The sequence below is a fragment of the Acomys minous genome (genome assembly GCF_964271855.1).
Source record: "Acomys minous genome assembly, chromosome: 4".
Classification (NCBI taxonomy): domain Eukaryota; kingdom Metazoa; phylum Chordata; class Mammalia; order Rodentia; family Muridae; genus Acomys; species Acomys minous.
The window spans coordinates 53645210-53662277 of record NC_140486.1 but is presented as its reverse complement, the minus strand read 5'-3'; the positions used below and the strand labels follow the sequence as shown (position 1 = coordinate 53662277).

General features: G+C 44.6%; 1 protein-coding gene across 5 annotated transcripts in view; it reads left to right on the top strand.

The window, feature by feature from the left end:
* Window positions 1–1916, top strand: part of SAP130 (Sin3A associated protein 130) — a 79744-nt gene extending 77828 nt beyond the window's left edge. For all 5 annotated transcript variants that reach the window (XM_084780571.1, XM_084780570.1, XM_084780569.1 and 2 more), the window contains exon 21: window positions 1028–1916. In XM_084780571.1, the coding sequence (XP_084636697.1) occupies window positions 1028–1186 (159 nt within the window). In that variant the 3' untranslated portion in view covers window positions 1187–1916. The remainder of the gene's footprint in view (window positions 1–1027) is intronic.
* The last annotated feature ends 15152 nt before the right edge of the window (window positions 1917–17068 follow it).

Here is a 17068-nt window from a genome sequence, read left to right as displayed (position 1 = left end):
GCTATATCCTTCCCCACTACAAGAGTGTCTTCTGTACAGACTTGTTTGCTTCAGTGTGCATTACTACGAGGAGCTTAGGCGTTCTTTTTTAATTTACTTTATTATTTATTTATTTATTCATGCATGTCCATGCGCACGCATGTCTATATACAGCTTCCCTTTGTCTTTTACCGTGTGTGTGTGCGTGTGTGTGTGTGTGTGCGCGCGCGCGCGCGCGCGCGTGCGCTAACATGTGTCCAAGCATACCTGCGCACCACACATGTCTGCAGAGATGAGAAGAGGGTGATGGACCCCTTGGACAGGAGTTACAAAGAGTTGTGACCCACCAGACATGACTGGGAGCCAAATTCAGTTCCTCATAAAGGACAGCAAGCACTTGTAGCCGCTGAACAGCCTCTCCAGCCACTTTTTTCATTTTTTTCTTTAATTTTTGTCTCCCTCCCACTGATCCTTTCTTTCCAACTAGTATCCTTTCTATATTAATCTTTTTCATTCAGTAACCTCTTGAGTTTCATTAGAGTTGTTTATAAGGAGCATGGGTGGGTGTTTACCAAAACATGTGCACCTTACCTGTGAGCCTATGACCTCCCCAGCCACAGGTTTCTAGTCAGGTTTACATTATCAGCATGGATTCTGTCCTGTGAGACCACCACAGATGCAGTCAGAGGCAGTTCTTTGCCACTGTTGCATCACTAGGCTCATTTGTTACTGTTGCACACAGGGTCCACATGAGTAAGGCTTAAGTAATTGACTGTTGATAACAATTCTCCCAACAAAGTAAAGCGTAGCCAGCAAGAAGAAAGTCCACTTCCAGCTTGACTTCCCATTGTCCTTTTACCAAGTTATGTAGCATCTTTAGCAATAGGGTCTTCCAGATTACTTCTACAGAGGCCTCCCTGGCCAAGAACTCAAAGCAGTGTATAGTCAGCCTTGTTCTTTATGGAATGCCTCTGTCCTGAGCAAAGTCCTCTAAAAGGTGTTTCATCTCCATGGCATCCAGGTAATGATGTGCCTTCTTCTGTCCCAGGGAAACATGCAGAGGTGTAAACTAGTGATGGACCAAATCAGTGAGGCCAGAGACTCTATGCTTAAGGTTTTGGATCACAAAGATCGGGTCCTGAAGCTCCTCAACAAGAATGGGACTGTCAAGAAAGTGTCAAAATTGAAGCGAAAGGAAAAGGTGTAGACCCAGAAGAATCAGGACGTGGAAACGGAATTCATGAGAATGATGGTGCGGGGAGGGGGAGGGGCTTTGGCTACTTTGACAACGGCACATTGAGATGCGCGACAGTGCTCTTCACTCACTTGAGGAAACAGATCTGGTGGCACAGAAGGATCAGAACTTGACTGTCATGGCAAGTCCTCCTTCCTCCAGGCACACGCCATCACACCTCTATCTTCAGAGACTCCAGACACCGGTGACAAAGGTGGCAAGCTGAGTGTCAGCCTGTCAGTCCATAGACTCTATTTATCTGGTGGGTTCCTGCAGGGCCTGCGCTGAGCCTGGGCTGAAAGTATCCACCTGGACAATCTCTTATCTCTAGACTCAACATAAAACCTGTTCTCACCCAGTCAGTTCTTCTGTTGGACCGTCCAGTGCCCAAATCTACAAATCTGCAGTGGTGCCGCAGCACCCACAGAGCTGCCACGTCTCACACAGAAGAGTTCCAGCGATCAGTCCTTGTCATCTATTTTCAGGATAACCGTTCCCAAGTGATACTGTCACATTGTCTGTCCTGCCTGTCAGAGCTGGATTCTTGTGGAGGTTGTGAGCGGACAACACTAAACTGCTCTGGGATCCTGTTCTGGAGTACATTTTCGGTTATCTGTACTTCCTTACTGGTGTGATGCTGTTAATCATATGTACCACGCATCTCCAAGTGTTAATAAAGGACTAGAAGAGGTTTTGTAGATGAGCAGTTTGCCTCTTTCTCACGAGCATCTCTGAGGTGTTGACTCTGCTGCTTTTTACACTGGTGTTTACAGTGGCAAGTCTACTTGGCTACAGTTTTGTTTCACATTGAGTCCACTTACCCAGTAATCTGACCATGTGTTTAGTGGCTTAGTCTCTTGGCTTTTGTTTGTCTTAACTTAAAGGAGCCTGGAATAAAGCCAGGCATTGATACCATACACCATTAACCCAGCTCTGGGGAAGCAGAGGCGGGGAGAGCTCTGTGCGTTTGAGGCTAGCCGGGATTACAGAGTGAGTTCCTAGAGAGCCAAGGTCACACAGAGAAACCCTGTCTCAAGAAAAGTGATAATGGCCCAGCGTGGTGGCGCACGCCTTTAATCCCAGTGCTCGGGAGGCAGAGGCAGGTAGATTGATGTGAGTTCCAGGCCAGCCTGGTCTACAAAGTGAGTCCAACACAGCCAAGGCTACACACAGAGACCCTGTCTGGAAAAACCAAAAAGAAGAAAGAACGAAAAATGATAATGAAAACAAGGACTGTTAAGGCTGTAATGCTGGCAATGGAGCCTGGGTAAGTAGATTTTCTTCACAGGATTGAAGACGTCTTTGAAGGGATCTGTGTGCTACGATAGCCAGTCTTGATTACCTTACTGTATTTATTTAGGGATGGGGACGTGCATGATTGTGTGTGCCCATAACAGTTGCCCATGTGTGTGCAGGTGTAAACCAGAGATGAGTGTCACATCTGGTATCTTCATGTTTCATTTACACTTTTGGTTCTGGTTGTCCTGGCACTTGCTCTGTAGACCAGAATGGCCTCAACTCAGGGATCACCGTGCCCAGCCACTTTATATGTATTTACATATACATATACACATCTCCTAAATATAGCCTAACAAGTTTGTATAATGTTACTGGTGTATAGTTGCTTTCAGGGATAACTGTTTGGCACTGGAGAGCCAGTTGGTATGCACTTCCTGGGGAGGTCCACCTCTCCCACAGTCAGCTTTCATCAGTTGCCTAGCATTCTCTGGATAGGGTTGAGGTTTCATGGGCTTTTCTCCATGAAATTCGGCATGTTCATCGGTGTCAGCCACGTCCAATTCATGCTTGCATAGTCAAAGTTATATAGTCTTAAAAACACATCATCAGCCAGTCATGTGGCACACTCACGACAGAGGCAAGCGGATCTCTGTGAGTTCGAGGCCAGGCTGGTCTACAAAGCGAGTCTAAGACAACCAGGACTACAAGAAAAACCCTGTCTCAGGGACAAAAACCACAAACCAAAAAATAAATCATCAAGCCTGGCGATGGTGGCGCACACCTTTAATCCCAGTACTTGGGAGGCAGAGGCAGGCAGATCTCTTGTGAGTTTGAGGCCATCCTGGTCTACAAAGAGAGTCCAGATGAGCCAAAGGCTACACAGAGAAACAGGAGTGGGGAGACACATCAGAAAGCAGTTTAATGCCAGTTGTGGTGGCTTGCACTTGTAATTCCAACATTTGGGGAATGAAGGCAGAAAGGTTAGGAGTTCTAAGTCACCATCCAAGACACAGTAACTTTGAGACCAACTTAGGTTACATATGACATATATGCAGGTAAAACACTCAAAATAATCCCAGCACTCGGGAGGCAGAGGCAGGTGGGTCGCTGTGAGTTTGAGGCCAGCCTGGTCTACAAAGTGAGTACAGGATGGCCACAGCTACACAGAGAGACCCTGTCTTGAAAAACCAAACACACACACTCAAAATGAATAAATATAAAAATAAATAAATAATAAAAATGATGGGGTCAGACCCCTCTGTAACTCCAGTTCAGGGCATCTGGCTCTCTACTCTGGCCTCCCTGAGCACCAGGCACATACATGCTGAATAGACATACATGGAGGCAAAGCATTCAGAGAAAAATTATTTAATTTTTTTTTTTTTTTAATTTCAAGACATTTAAAAGTTGTTTTGTGGAGCCTCCTTACTTTGCCTTTCCCAAATCATGAGACAAAAATCGTCATGGCTGGCATAGGGGCATGGGATTGGAACCTGAACCCTAGAAGGCAAAGGTAGGAAAAGCATAAAGCCAACTTGGGCTACCTGATCTCAAGCAGACCAGGGGTAGAGATGGGTGGAACTCCAGTGGCAGAGTTCTTGTCCAGCACACAGGAAAGCCTGCCTGTGGTCCTGACACTGGGTAAGATCAGGTGTGTAGGTCAAAGACGGGGTCATCCCTGACTGCATAGTAACTTGGAGGCCAGCATGGCCTATGTGAGACCATGCCTCAAAAAAGAAGAAGAAGAAAAGAAGAAAAGAAAAACCATTGCTGTTTATTTAATGGTAAGGTCTAATGTTTATTATTGGGCTTATAATTATTATGATGGTAATATCTAACCCACTATCATTAAAAAAAAAGACAGACATTTGTTGTGTTTTAGAATAAGCCTTATTTTACCTGGAACTTGGCAGATATTAACCTCCTAAACTACCTTCCAATATCTCTCATCCTTTATCCAATGCCACCTCTTATATACGTGTGTGTGTGTATGTGTGTGTGTGTGTGTACACACACATATATACACATGTATGTATGTGTGTGCATATGTGTATATACATACATTATGTATATGAGTCCTCTGCATGGCCAGAAGAGGTCATCAGATCATGTTACAGATGGCTGTGAGTCTCCATGGTATCACGGGGAATTGAACTCAGGACTTCTGGAAGAGCAGTCAGTCAGTGCTCTTAACCTCTGAGCAATCTATCTAGCTCTGCTGTTACTAGTTCTGGTTTTTTTGTTGTTGTTGTTTTGTTTGTTTTGGGGTTTGTTTGGTTTTTTTGTTGTTGGTTTTGTTTTGTTTTTTGAGGGGGGTTGTTTTTGGTTTTTCGAGACAGGGTTTCTCTTATAGACCTGGCTGGCCTCAAACTCACAGAGATCCGCCTACCTCTGCCTCCTAAATGCTGGGATTAAAGATGTGTGCCACCAAGCCTGGCCCTTGTCCTAACAATTTCTATCTGGCCTACCTCCCATCCATAATCCCAAACACTTGCTAAGGTTGTTCACCCGGGCCTTTTTTTTTTTTTTCCCCTTCATGTGGAACTTCAGTCTCTCCTCTTTTCTATCCCATGGCGATTCTCCTCCTCCATCATCCTCTGGTCCCCTTTGCTTCTTCCCAGAATCCTCTTTGTCCCAAAAGTCCTTGAACCTTTACCATGCCTCCCTTCCTCAGGTCCGGCTCAGCTTTCTTATTAGTCAAACAGGGAGGCAAGGTTAAACAAAAATACTTGAGGCACATGACAATCTAAGGGGGCAAAAAATTAACAAAAACAAAGCACCAGACCATATTCGAATTAAATTTAAAAATTCAGAGGCTGGGCATGGGAACAAGAAGCCCTAAGTTCAGCCATAGAGAGAAAACTAGACGAGGAACTCCAGCTGGCTGCTTCAACTTCCGCAGTGGGTTATGGGAGAAGGTGTGCGCACCTGGTTTGATTCTGTTGTTTCTATCAGTTGTTATTCTTTCCTTTGGGAGTCTCAATGAAAAAGACGTTCAGCTCTGGCCAAGCCTTTCTGTCTGGAACACCGGCTGACTGCCTCAACAGAGCGTCCTCAGCTTCTGTTGGGTGTTTGAGCACCCAACTTGAAGCTACCCATATTTCACTATGTACCGCTTTCTAGTTTTTTGTTTTATGGGGTTTTTTTGGGGGGGTTGTTTTGTTTTTTGGGTTGGTTGGTTTTGGTTTTTGGAGACCAGGTTTCTGTGTAGCCTTGACTGTCCTGTTTTGTTGACCAGGCTGGCCTCTAACTCACAGAGATCCACGTGTCTCCTCCTCCTGAATGCTGGGATTAAAGGTGTGCACCACCACTGCCCGGCTCTAGTTGTTTTGTTTTTTTTAAATATTTATTTAATTTTAATTTGTGTACATTGGTGTGGGGGTGTCAGATGTTGGAGTTACAGTTGTGAACTGCCATGTGGGTGCTGGGAATCGAACCCGCGTCCTTTGGAAGAGCGGGCAGTGCTCTTAACCACTGAGCCATCTCTCCAGCCCCTCTAGTTCTTTTACTTTGGTTTGCTATATACTTAAACTCATTCATTCTAAATAAAAAACACTTGATACCCTATGAGCATATATAGGGGAAGGAGATCCCCCTCAGTCATACTCATAGGGGAGGGGAGTAGGGGGAAAGCTGGAGGGAGGGAGAAATGGGAGGATACAAGGGATGGGATAGCAATTTAGATGTAATATGAATAAATTAATAAAATATATAATAAATAAAAATAAAAGCAAAAAATAAAGTATGTTCCTTTTTTTTTTTTAATCTATCCTGGATCATTTTGAAGGCCATACAGAATATCCCCCCACCAACGGAAACAGTGAAAAATATGCTTAATGTGAATAATAACTAGAGTGGGTATATTATTGTTGGGCACACACACACACACACACACACACACACACACACACACACACACTGAGAGTTATGTATCCTCTCAGAGTCCATACTTAGACAGCAAAGACCAAGTGCCCACAGAAGGTGGTTCCTCTTATAGTGAATAAACATCACCTGCTCTCTCACAAATCTGTTCCCCAGCTCACACTTGGGATCCAAACAAAAACATGTTTACATCCACTACAGGTACTAGTATGGTTAATCACAGCGTAGAAATAGGCCTTATTTAAATAAGTATATTCAGATATACTATAGATAGATCGATAGATGATCTTCAAAAACCTCAGAGATCCATAGGATATGGCATTTAAAATGTTTTATGGATAAAAGGCTTTTTGACAGTGACACATGTCAGCTCCTGGCAGCACCTCCAGCCTACTTCAAAGAAGAAGATGGGCATCAAAGAACCTCCATGTAGAGTTGCTTCAAAAGTGGCAGGATAAGCCAGGCGCAGCGGTGCACGCCTGTAATCCCAGCACTTGGGGAGACAGAGGCAGGCAGGTCTCTGTGGGGCCAGCCTGGTCTACAAAATATGTCCAGGACAGCTAAGGCTACACAGAGAAACCCTGTCTCAAAAGAACAAACAAGAAAAAGGAGATGAAGAGAAGGTTCCAGTTAAGAGCACTGGCTGCTCTTCCAAACATCCTGAGTTCAATCCCCAGCACCCACAAGGCAGTTCACAACTGTCTGCAACTTCAGTTCCAGAGGATCTGACACCCTCTCACAGACATACATGCAGGCAAAACACCAATGGGGGAAAAAAGTGACAAACTAACCACCGGACAAGAAACTGCCCTTGCTACAGCTTGCTGTCCAAACTGGACAAACTGAATGCAGGGAAATCGACTGCCAAGCTTTGCCAAGACAAGGTAAGCAGTCCTCCATAATTCCTGCTTCACAAAAAAAAAAAAAAAAAGTCTATCTAAATTGGGCCAGATGAGGAATCTTGGGTGACTGTCCACACTGTCAGCTATCTCTGTCATTTCTATAATTTTGGAAGGTGCTTGCTCTGCACTTCCAGCATATTCAGGTAATATTTATTCCTTCTCAAGTCTCTGATGGGGTTGAAGACTAGATAGTTATAGTATCATAATTGTGCTTAAGTTGTTTAGGATTTAAGAGCATGTTTTAAAAAGATATTTTTAGGTCTTAGTAGATTTATTTTTAGGTTGATAAATGCAAGCTATGATAGAAAATTATTTACGTACAGAACTCTGATAGGAAAGATAGCAAAGTACTTTCTTTTAAGTTGCCAAGTACAAACAGACTGGACATTGGGAATGTAATTCTTTCATGATAATTTTCATAATTGTTCTTATTGTATATAATCTATTATTGTAAGAAAAAAAGAACCTTTTATGGGACTAAAATGGGGAGATGTTGGGGGATGGTCTTGTGCACCGTGCATTCAGATGCTGATTTCTGTGGCCTGAGAACTGGTTGCAGTCCAGGCATGAGGTCACCGTGAGGGCAGAGAGATACAGCAGAAGCTCAGATGAGACTGAGATTGCAAGTCAGGGGCACATGCCTGCGAGGTAGCCAGACTAGCATGATTAGGTTAGAATAGAAGAACATCTGTCCACTTATAGTGCTTAATGCTTCTTAAGTAAATCTAATAGGGCTCTGTGTCAATTCTTTGGAAGGTAGGACAGATATTAGAAAAGGCTCCTACTAATACTATAATTCAATATTAGTAAAGATTTATTATATATATATATATATATATATATATATATATATATATATATATATATATATATATAATATTCTGCCTGCATACCAGAAGAGGGCACCAGATCTCATTATAAATGGTTGTGAGCCAACATGTTGTTGCTGGGAATTGAACTCAGGACCTTTGGGAGAAGAGTCAGTGCGCTTAACCTCTGAGCCATCTTTCCAGCCCATGCATCTGACTTTTTAATATGGATACTAGAGATCTTCATGGAACCAGTCATCAAGGTACACATGGATATGCTCTTTAAGCCTGCTTTCTTGGGGACTCAGTTGTCATTTATTTGTTTATTTATTTATTTTTATTTTGGAGACAGGACTTCTCTGTGTATCAGCTCTGGCTGTCCTGGACTAGGCTTATACACCAGACTGGACTCCAACTCACAGAAATCCACCTGGCCTCTGCCTTCTGAGTGCTGGAATTACAGGCGTGCACACCACCTCGTGGCCTTTAGTTGTACAATTTTATGTGCTGAATGAACAATTCGAGCAGGAGGCAATAGAATCTGCGCAGATATGACTCCCTGCCAAGTTTCCTGAATGAGAAGGAGACACAAGCAGCCAGAATCAACTCCTGTTGGCAGGTCAAAAATAGGAATGGCTTCCACGAGACATAGAGTTGCCATTAGCTTAATTCTTTAAGGTCACTCTAGAAGACTGTATTTGGCACAACAGTCTTGGCGAAGTCATGAACAGCAATAAACTTAATGCAGGTTCATGGCTGTTGGAACTGTGAGTCGTTTCCTGGAAGTCCGTGTGAAGACTTTTCTTGGAGAGTTGATTTTCTAGAGCAGCACAGGAAGTAGTGGCCAATTAATGCTCTGGGGTCTGGAAAATCCTTCAGAAAACCTGCTGAAGCCTGGTGTGGTGGTGTACGCCTCTAATCCCAGCACTCAGGAGGCAGAGGCAGGTGGATCACTGTGAGTTCAAGGCCAGCCTGGTCTACAAAGCGGGTCCAGGACAGCCAAGGCTACACAGAGAAACCTTGTCTCAAAAAACCAAAAAAAGAAAAGAAAAAAGTAAACCTGCTGACTGGCGCAGCCTGATCTTTCCTAGCCTTTTCAGTTCTTTGTGTCACCAAGGGAACCGACTAGACAGTCCTTTAGATGAGCACCTGTTAGAGCTCTTGGGAGGAAGGCTCTCGTCTGGGGCTTGGGAAGACCTCTACTTCAGGTCTCACACACCTTACCGCATACCCCTGAGGGCACCAGAGTGACCTTGACAGCCCCCCATTCCAAGGGCTCCATCCACGTGAGGGCACACCACAACAATGCCTAGGCCAACCCCTCGGGAGGAAGCAGAGTAGGGCACTGGGCTCCTACAGGGCAGCACATTCTGATCTCGGACAGCTGGCCGGCTGGCAGAGATTTCACCTGTGAGAACCAAGCCTACGCCTCCTAAGCCAAGAAACACAGCAAACTAGGTCCCAAGGATCTTCTGGGAGGGGAGGGAGGGCGGGGGAGGGAACAGATCGCCACTCAACACATGGGAAAGACGCACTGGGGATAGTCCTCATCTGCTCAGCCACTTCCCACAGTGTGCCCTTGGCTTCTTGACCTATGAATGGCTGAAGCGTAGGCACCCGAATGTAGGGTGAGTTGGTGAAGGGAAGATGTGCTCAGCTTTCTGTTTCTTGAGCTGTTCTAGCGCAGAGGTAAACCCGGAACAGTCGTAAGTCTTCTAACAGAGAAAGGAAAGAAACACCACACTTGCTGGGTGGGAAAGGCTTGAAATTCAAGTAGAGGGCACCATGACTGAGCTAGGAGGGAAACTTCTGTGTTTGTGTAGGAAAGCTTCATTGGCTGCTGGTAACCTGAGGGGCTTTAGCTGTTTTCTAGAATCCATGTGGCTACTTGAAGTTTGTCCTTTCTCTTTCTTAGAGCTCTTTCTGTAGCTCTTTGAAAAATATGTGTATTTAATTATTATGTCTACAGTACACCTTGCGTGCATACCAGAAGAGGGCATCAGATCACATTACAGATGGCTGTGAGCCACCATGCGATTGCTGGGAATTGAACTCAGGACCTCTGGAAGAGCAGTCAGTGCTCTTAACCTCTCAGCCCTTCCATAGAGCTCTTAAGAATAGAATTAGGGCTGGGTGTGGTGATGCACGCCTTTAATCCCAGTACTCAGGAGGCAGAGGCAGGTGGATCACTGTGAGTTCGAGGCCAGCCTGGTTTACAAAGCGAGTCCAGGACAGCCAGGGCTACACAGAGAGACCCTGTCTCAAAAAACAAAACAAAAAACAACAACAAAAAAAAGAATAGAATTAGAGGGGCTGGAGAGATGGCTCAGTGGTTAGGAGCACTGTCTGCTCTTCCAGAAGTCCTGAGTTCAATTCCCAGCAACCACATGGTGGCTTACAACCATCTATAATGTGACTAATGCCCTCTTCAGGCAGGTGTAATGCAGTTAGAGGACTCATGCACATAAAATAAATAAATAAAATCTTAAAAAAAAAAAAAGAATAGAATTAGAAGCTGGGTATGGTGGCACACAACTTTAATCCCAGCACTTGTGAGGCAGAGGCAGAAATATCGCTCTGAGTTCAAGGCCAGCCTGGTCTACAAAGTGAGTCCAGGACAGCCAAGACCACACAGAGAAACCCTGTTTCAAAAAACAAAACAAAACAAACAAACAAAAGATAAAATTAAGATGGCCTGCACGTGCTGGTTAGTTTTTATATCAACTTAATAGAAGCTAGATTTAGTCCCCTGGGGAGAGAACTACAATAAAGAAAATGCCTTCATAAGATTGAGCTGAGGCAAGCCTGTTGGGCAGTTTCTTTTTTGTTTGTGGATCGAAAGGTTTGTAGCTGGGCTAGTGTTTACCTTTGGTAGTATGCAAAGGACCTTCAAGCACCATGAAACTAGTCCGTAGGGGTGCGGGCGCTAGGCAGGCCCAGTTCTACTTTGCCATGGTCAGTAAGGTTGTACAGGGATGGCTTCAGCAATAGGGCTTTACTACCAGTGTGTGGAGCACCACCAACAGCCTTGCCAATAATGGGGTTGCTGGGGTTTTCCACGGGATCCCTTTGACCAACATCGTGACTTTATGTAATCTCTTCCCGGTACCTGGACGCTTCATTTGGTGGTGAGAGATGTGTAATAGAAGCTCCATCTCTCCCGTTATTTAGCAAGTCTGTTTAGGTCACATACAAATATGTATATATTATTGGCAGCTTCTACTGTATTAGGTTTCCATACGACCTTGCATGCTTTCCCTTGCTGCCCTCTCCCCTTTCACTCCACATTTGGTATTTCCTGACCCTGTCCATCCATATCTATTCTATTTCCCCTTCTAAGATATGGTGGTGCACACCTGTAATCCCAGCACATTGGGAGGCAGAGGCAGGCAGATCTCTGTGAGTTCGAGGCCAGCCTGGTCTACAAAGAGACTCCAAGACAGCCAAGGCTACACAGAGAGACCCTGTCTCAACAAAACAAAACAAAAACAAAAAAAAACCTAAAACAAACAAACAAATGAAGACAGGGTTTCTCTGTGTAGTCTTGGCTGTCCTGGACTCGCTTTGTAGACCAGGCTGGCCTCAAACTCACAGTGATATGCTTGCCTCTGCCTTCCTGAGTGCTGGGATTAAAGGCCTGTGCTACCCCACTGCACCTGGCTCCATATTTGTCTTTCTGAATGAATTAATTCACTCAGAGTCATTTTGTCTAGTTCCATCAATTTACCTGCAAATTTCATTTTTTAATGGCTGATTAATATTCCATTGTATAAATTTACCACATTTTTTAAAAATCCACTCATCCAGGCATGGTGGCGCACGCCTTTAATCCCAGCACTCGGGAGGCAGAGGCAGGCAGATCACTGTGAGTTCAAGGCCAGCCTGGTCTACAAAGTGAGTTCGGGACAGTCAAGGCTACACAGAGAGACCCTGCCTGGAAAAACCAAAAAAAAAAAAAAAAAATCCACTCACCCATTGAAAGACATCTATGTTGTTTCCAATTTCTGGCTATTATGAATAGAGCAGCAATGAACATGGATGAGCGTCTCTGTAGTAGGATGTACAGTCCGTTGGGTAAATGCCCAAGAGTGATACATCTGTCTTGAGGCAGATCTATTCCCAGCTTCCTGAGGAACCACCACACTCATTTCCATAGTGACTGTCCCAATTTACACTCCCACCAGCAATGGATGAGTGTTCTGTTTACCCCACATCCTTGCCAGCATGAGCTGTCACTTGTTATTGATCTTTGCCATTCTGACTGGTGTAGGAGGAAAATCTCAAAGTAATTTTGATTTGTATTTCCCTTCTGTCTAAGAATGCTGAACACTTCTTTCTTTTATTTTTTATTTTTTTCCTTTTTTTGGTTTTCGGCACAAGGTTTCTCTGTGTAACAGCTCTGGCTGTCCTGGACTCTTTGTAGACCAGGCTGGCCTTGAACTCACAGAGATCAGCCTCCCGAGTGCTAAAGATTTTTCCCCCATTATGTAGCCCGATGCTTTTCCCAAATAATGGTGTCCTTTTCTATACAGTAGATTCTCAGTTTCACAAGGTCTCATTTGTAAGTATTGTTCGTGGTGCCTGTGCTATTGGTATCCTGGTCAGGAAGTCTTTTTCTCTGACAATGAGTGCAAGGCTATTCCCCACTTTTTCTTAATTCAGACTCAGTGCATCTGGCTTTATTTTTATTTATTTATTTAGGTTTTTTTGTTTGTTTTGAGACAGGGTTTCCCTGTGTAGCCTTGGCTGTCCTGGACTCTCTTTTGTAGACCAGGCTGACCTTGAACTCACAATGATCCGCCTGCCTCTGCCTCCTGAGTGCTGGGATTAAAGGGGTCCACCACCACTGCCCAGTTTATTTAGTTTTTTTGAGACAGGTTTTCTCTGTGTATCCTTGGCTGTCCTGGACTCACTTTGTAGACTAGACTGGCTTCGGGCTCACAGGGATCTACCTACCTCTGCTGGGATTAAAGGCCTGCACTACCACGCCTGGCAAGTAGATTTTTGATAAGCCTTAATGCACTGGGACTGGGCAGATATTAATCCTCTAAGCTATCTTTGTCTGCTTCCCAGCCAAACCCCCATAAGCATTCACACATGCTCCATTTGGGCTGCTTCTCTCCATCATGCCAATCCTCAGAGCAGCAGCATCCTGGAAACCTGCTTCTAGTTCATGCTAACCCATGGCTCCTTTCTCCTCCTTTGTCTCTCCTCCTCATGGTCTCTCTCTGCCACCTTGCAAGCTCATGAACCTTGGCCCTACCTACCTCTCTTCTGCCTAGTCAAGGCTGTAGGCAGCTGCCAATCAGGGAAGTTTATAACATGGCAGTTGAATATTTGAGAATTTGCTCATAAGGATCTTGGGGGGGGGCAAACAATTAACATTTGTATAAATAGTGGCTCCATATCAACTCCAATATTCCATATACTAATGTGTCTGTGTGCCAATATGATACTGTTTTTATTGCTAGAGTTCTGAAGTGCAGTTGGGATAAGACAGAGATGGTGATAGCTCCAGCAGTTCTCTTACCATTCACGATTGTTTAAGCTATCCTGTTTTTTGTTTTGTTTTGTTTTAAGACGGTATCTCTGCCAGCCAGGCTGTCCTGCACTCCCTTTTGTAAACCAGGCTGGCCTCTCACTCACAGAGATCCGCCTGTGTCTGCCTCCCGAGTGCTGGGATTAAAGGTGTGTGGCACACATCTGGCCCGAAAATTGTCCTTTCAAGTTCTTTGATGAGGCCTGGAGAAATGGCTCAGAGGTTAGGAGCACTGTCTGTTCTTTCAGAGGGTCCTGAGTTCAATTCCCAGCAACCACATAGTGGCTCACAAAGATCTATAATGAGATCTGGTGCCCTTTCCTGGCATGCAGGCACACTTGTGGTCAGAATACTTTACAAATAATAAATAAATAAATCCTTTTAAAAGTTCTGTGGTGAATAGTGCTGAAATTCAGATGGGAATTGCATTGGATTGGTAGATCCCTCTTCATAAGATGGCCTTTTTTTTTTTTTTTTTACCATATTAATCCTACTGATCCACGACTATGGGAGATCTTTACATCTTCTGACTTCTTGAATTTCTTAACATTTTTATCATACAAGTCTGTGAGACTCTGCTGGATAAGGCTGAAGTCTGGCTTCTCTGGATAGCCATTTGTGCTGAGTCTATGTGGGTGGACTCCCTTTTTCTGAGTGGGGTTGCTACTCCCACTGATCTGGTAATCCCAGATCTTGTAAGGAGCATTACATAGCCCGCAGGAAGATTACAGGCCAATCTTTTCCTGAGAAGGAACTTCTTCAAGAAGCACTTAGAATTCCTGGAAGTACCCTACCCTAAACTGAGGAGATCCTAGCCTCCAGTGAATGACCTTTAATTGTACCTAGAAGTCATTCCCTCACCTATAGGATAAATGCTGTTTTCTCCTTCTTGTGATAGGGCCCCATGTTACTGCATGTAAACAAGGTCCTGTACCACCATGTGTAAATTAAGTATCCTGGCATCCTTAGTTCTAGTGAATTAGACACTTTCACCCTCAAAAACCCTTCCCATCACCCAAAGTTTATAAATAAAGCCTGGCTGGTGTGCTGTGGGGGAGGGGCTTTCTCTCTCTCTCTCTCTCTCTCTCTCCTCTCTCTCTCTCTCTCTCTCTCTCTCTCTCTCTCTCTCTCTTGCTTACCTGTCCTTCACCGTGACCATCTGAGACTCCATTTATTCCTGGGGGTGGGGGACACTGCTGGATGCCCAGAGGTTAGGCAGCAATGGCGGAACTGCCTTTGCAGCTGCTGGGGCCTGCTCCACCACTGCCCCTAGCTCAGTGCTGACCCCCCAGTGAAGCACTGCTGGGCCTGTGTCTCACCAGACTTTCTTGCCAGTAGTTTTCCAACATCTGCCTATTAGCACAGCAGCTCAAACAAGGAGCTGCAACACTAGGTAACATCACGGGCTTGGAGAGTTCCCAAACCTCCACTGCAGTCTGATACCTGTAGTCTCATTCTATTCTATTTATTTTTATTTTTATTATTATTATTATTATTGAGACAGGGTTTTTCTGTAGAGCCTTGGCTGGCCTGGACTTGCTTTGTAGACCATGCTGGGCTCGATTTCAGAGCTCACCAAAATCTGCATGCCTCTGCCTCCCAAGTTCTGGGATTAAAGACATGTGCCACCATACCCGGCTGTAGTCTCATTCTAAAGGAGCTAAACTGTAACACTCTGGAAAACTCACTTTCCACCTCCCCCAGAGAGACCAGGATCCTGGCCTAGTACCCGGGCCACTAGCTTCACTCTGAGCGCTCTAATCTGCCCCTGAGCAAGAAACGGGACCTTTGGACTTTTGTTCTCTGCGTAGCCTTGGCTGTCCTGGACTCTCTTTGTAGACCAGGCTGGCCTTGAACTCACAAAGCCTGCCTCTGTCTCCCAAGTGCTGAGATTAAAGGTGTTCCGCCACCCTGCTGGGCTCCAAGAGGGGCTTTTTCTTTCTTTTCTTTTTTTTCTTTCTTTTTTTCTTTTTTTTGTTTTTCAAGAGGGACTTTTTTTTTAGTTTGTTTTTTGTTTTATTTTGTTTTGTTTTTTGACCTTGGGACCTTTGATCTTGAGGTCTGCCATTTTCGTCCTGGAGGCAAGCAGTGCCTAGACCAACCTTCCAATTGTGGACCAAAGACACCCATCAGACACAGAACAATACAAATCTTTCAGCTTCTTTACATGGTAGATTACATTTATCAGTATTTATCAGTTTACATAAATAGAACCATCCCATCATCTTTAGGATGAAGCATATTTGATCATAGTAGACAATCTTTTTGATGTGTTCTTGCACAATTTGCAAGTATTTTATTGAGAACTTTTGTTTGTTTTTTAAAGATTTATTTATTATTATGTATACAGTGCTGTCTGCATGTACACCTGCAGGCCAGAAAAGGGCATCAGATCACATTATAGATGGTTGTGAGCCACCATGTGGTTGCTGGGAATTGAACTCAGGACCTCTGGAAGAGCAGTCAGTGCTCTTAACCTCTGAGCCATCTCTGCAGCCACTTGTTTTGTTTTTTGAGACAGGATTTCTCTGTGTAGCCTTGGCTGTCCTGGAACTCACTGTATAGACCAGGCTGGCCTTGAACTCACAGAGATCTGCCTACCTCTGCTTCCCAAATGCTGGGATTACCGGTATGTGCCACCACCACCAATTAAGAAGCCCAATAAACTTATTAGTTCTCTAGAGTCAACTTTAATGGAATCATACATTGGTCTGTCATTGGGGCCTTAGGAGGGTTAAATATGATTTATGTCTGCTGGAAGGAATTTTAGCAACATTCTGTATTTGGATACTTAAATGTGAATGCAGGTGCCCTAAGAAGCTAGACATGAGCTGGGCATGGTAGCGCACGCCTTTAATCCCAGCACTGCAGAAGCAGGTGGATCTCTGTGAGTTCGAGGCCAGCCTGGTCTACAAGGCAAGTCTAGGATAGCAAGGGCTGTTACACAGAGAAATCCTGTCTGGAAAAGCCTGAAAAGGACTGGACAGATGGCTCAGAGTTTAAGAGCAATGACTGCTCTTCTGGAGGTCCTGAGTTCAATTCCCAGCAACCACATGGTAGCTCACAACCATCTATAATGTGATCTGATGCCCTCTTCTGGCCTGCCAGTGTACACACAGGCAGAGCACTGTATACATAATAAATAAATACATAAATAAATCCTTAAAAAAAAAAAAAAGAGCACTGGTTGCTCTTCTGGAGGTCCTGAGTTCAATTCCAAGCATCCATATGGTGGCTCACAACCATCTATAAGGAGATCTGGTGCCCTTCTCTGGCCTGCAGGCATACATGCAGGCAGGATACTGGGTTTTTGGTTTTGGTCTGGTTTGGTTTGGCTTTACGAGACATGGTTTCTCTGTGTAGCTTTGGCTGTCTTGGACTCACTTTGTAGACCAGGCTGGCACTAAACTCACAGAGATCTGCCTGCCTCTGCCTCCCGGAGTGCTGGGATTAAAGGTGTGCTCCACCAAGCCTGGCTAAAGGA